The sequence below is a fragment of the Phytophthora parasitica genome (genome assembly GCF_000247585.1).
Source record: "Phytophthora parasitica INRA-310 unplaced genomic scaffold supercont2.65, whole genome shotgun sequence".
NCBI lineage: Eukaryota > Oomycota > Peronosporomycetes > Peronosporales > Peronosporaceae > Phytophthora > Phytophthora nicotianae.
In genome coordinates, this window is record NW_008649051.1 from 252,243 (window position 1) to 254,538 (window position 2,296).

Sequence of the window (2,296 nt, forward strand, 5' to 3'; positions counted from 1 at the left end):
TGCTGTATGGTACTAACATGTTATGATAATTTGTAGCATTCACAAACGCCTCAATGGGTCCAGGGTCTCAATAAGGAGAAGATGCTCAGTGCGTTGAAGAACCACATCACCAAGGTCATGACGCACTTTGGAGATTCGTGCTACGCTTGGGACGTCGCCAACGAAGTCATGGGCGACAACGCGCAGATGCGCGATTCGTTCTGGTACAAGACGACGGGCATGGACTTCTTAAGTACGGCTTTCAAGACTGCCAGCGACGTTAAGAAGTCACTCGGTCTCAAGACGAAGTTGTACTACAACGACTACAACACCAACACTATCAACGCCAAGTCCACGGCTGTATTGAACATGGTAAAGAAGCTGATGGACCAGGGGGTCCCCATTGAAGGCGTTGGCTTCCAGTCCCACTTCCAGCATAATGACAAGTCAACTGTTGCTGACCAAGTGGCGAACATGGAGCGCTTCACTGCTCTCGGATTGGACGTTGCGCTTACTGAAGTTGACGTAACGGCGAGCTCTTCTTCGCCTTCCGCAGAGGAGCAAAAGCAGCAGTTCAACGTCTACAAGAACACTGTCGCTGCTTGCAAGCAGGTGAAGCGATGTGTCGGAGTGACGATCTGGGGCTACGACGACAACTACTCGTGGCTCAGCACCAAGTCGCCGCTGCCGTGGTACCAGCCAGGAGGAGCAAACTCGGCGATGGTGCGCAAGTCTCTGTATGACGGCATTGTCGCTGGCTGGGGCGGAGCTAGCGGAGCGAAGAATTCGACGCAGTCAACTGGGGGCTCCAACGAGCATAGCTATGACTTTGGAACGAACGTTAACAACAAGCCGGGAGTGGTGAAGCCTTCAAACTAGCCATACCGAGGTGAATAGAGTGGAATGCTTCGGAATGTGTTGTTGCAGAATAAAACGACTTGATGTGTTTAAAAGAATCGTGGTCTTGCTTTTGCATATTTTTTTTTATCTCGATTCATCATTCTGACAGAATACAATAATATATACTTCAAGAATTACAGTAAAAATATACATTTTGGGTTAATTCCGGCAATATGTTGACCATTCGTCCTGACGAAGGCTGGATTTTTCCATGTGTCGCTCGCTCCATTCATCATCATTTGGTCCAAGCGGGGGCTATAATCAACGGGACTGCATCATCATCTCCTCACTTTCGAAAAAGCTTCGTACTCGACACATTATACCAGCAAACGTTCACGATGAACACAGTCGACTCGCCCAAAGCATCCGAATATGAGCGTCCTCCGGTGATGGAGCACTTCAAGCAGTCGAGATCTACCAGGAAGCTAAACACGCAGCCCAGTGTGCCGATGCTGGGTGTAGGTGGCAAACAGCTCTCACAGGACACAGTGCAGTGGGATCCAACACCTGAACCCTCGACCAACTACGTGAACAGCGATCAACCGCCACAAGCTCAGACAAACGAAACCGATCAAAGCAACTCAACTACAGTCAGTAAACTCGCTTCACTGCTGTGTTGCCGGCGACAATGAGGTGACTTAAACCTATACCGGAATAATGTCAACCGAAATAAAAAAAACATTAGTTTAATCCTCGCGATGCGTGTTCAGTTTTTCTTTTTTCACTGATGATGATGCCAAAACTCACTGCCATACATTGACTTGACGAGGTTCCCATCCTGTTCGACGTAGAACATCTAATGGATGGTATTTCGTCCTTGATGCCGCAGCTGCACACACTAACAAGCCATGACTGACTTTCTTCTCGCGGTACACCTGACCCGGCACCTATTTCACCATAAAATTGTCAGGATAATTTCAAAGCGCCACATACTTACTGAAGGATTAAAGGCCTTGGCACAAGGTGACATGGTGCAGATTCTGCTTTTGCAACCGCGAAATTGAAAACAGCCAAGGAATTCGCTGCATCGGGCTTCTTAAATATTTGCATTCGTGTCGAGCAAGTAGTACAGCATTTATAGTTATCCCAGTCAGACTCGCCTCAGGCAGCAGCCAGACCCGGCCATGCCGATGGCAAATATTCCTAGTAGGAACTTCCTACCTATTACTTGTAGCATTCACGCAATTGCTGTGACCAACAGTCCTTCTGAATGTCACGGGAGCCACGGAAGGCTCCACACACCACTTTCCGAGCGGTAGTATACCCGTCGAAGAACAGGATCGGCCACAAGAGAAAAGAACCCTTGAGCTGATGAGTCTTTTAAGCTCGCAGTCAAAAGAACCGAGATGTAGTGCCGAAAATCGTGCCTTCTTAAGTGTAGGCGTTTGATCCGACAACAAGCTTAGAACCCCAATTT

General features: G+C 48.3%; 2 protein-coding genes across 2 annotated transcripts; both read left to right on the forward strand.

Annotated features, from left to right (window-relative positions):
- Positions 1-6: 6 nt before the first annotated feature.
- On the forward strand, positions 7-858 carry PPTG_17240 (hypothetical protein; the record flags this gene model as incomplete). Its single annotated transcript, XM_008914959.1, has 2 exons — positions 7-9; positions 37-858. The coding sequence occupies 2 exons, from the start codon at positions 7-9 to the stop codon at positions 856-858; spliced, it is 825 nt and encodes a 274-aa protein (XP_008913207.1).
- Positions 859-1,125: 267 nt separating this feature from the next.
- Positions 1,126-1,575, forward strand: PPTG_17241 (hypothetical protein). Its single transcript, XM_008914960.1, has one exon. It carries the CDS (start codon positions 1,218-1,220, stop codon positions 1,509-1,511), a length of 294 nt encoding a protein of 97 aa, XP_008913208.1. The 5' UTR covers positions 1,126-1,217; the 3' UTR covers positions 1,512-1,575.
- Positions 1,576-2,296: the final 721 nt, after the last annotated feature.

What these genes read in the sequence shown, in the direction of transcription:
- PPTG_17241 (XM_008914960.1), top strand. Translation starts at nt 1,218, where the DNA reads ATGAACACAGTCGACTCGCCCAAAGCATCCGAATATGAGCGTCCTCCG.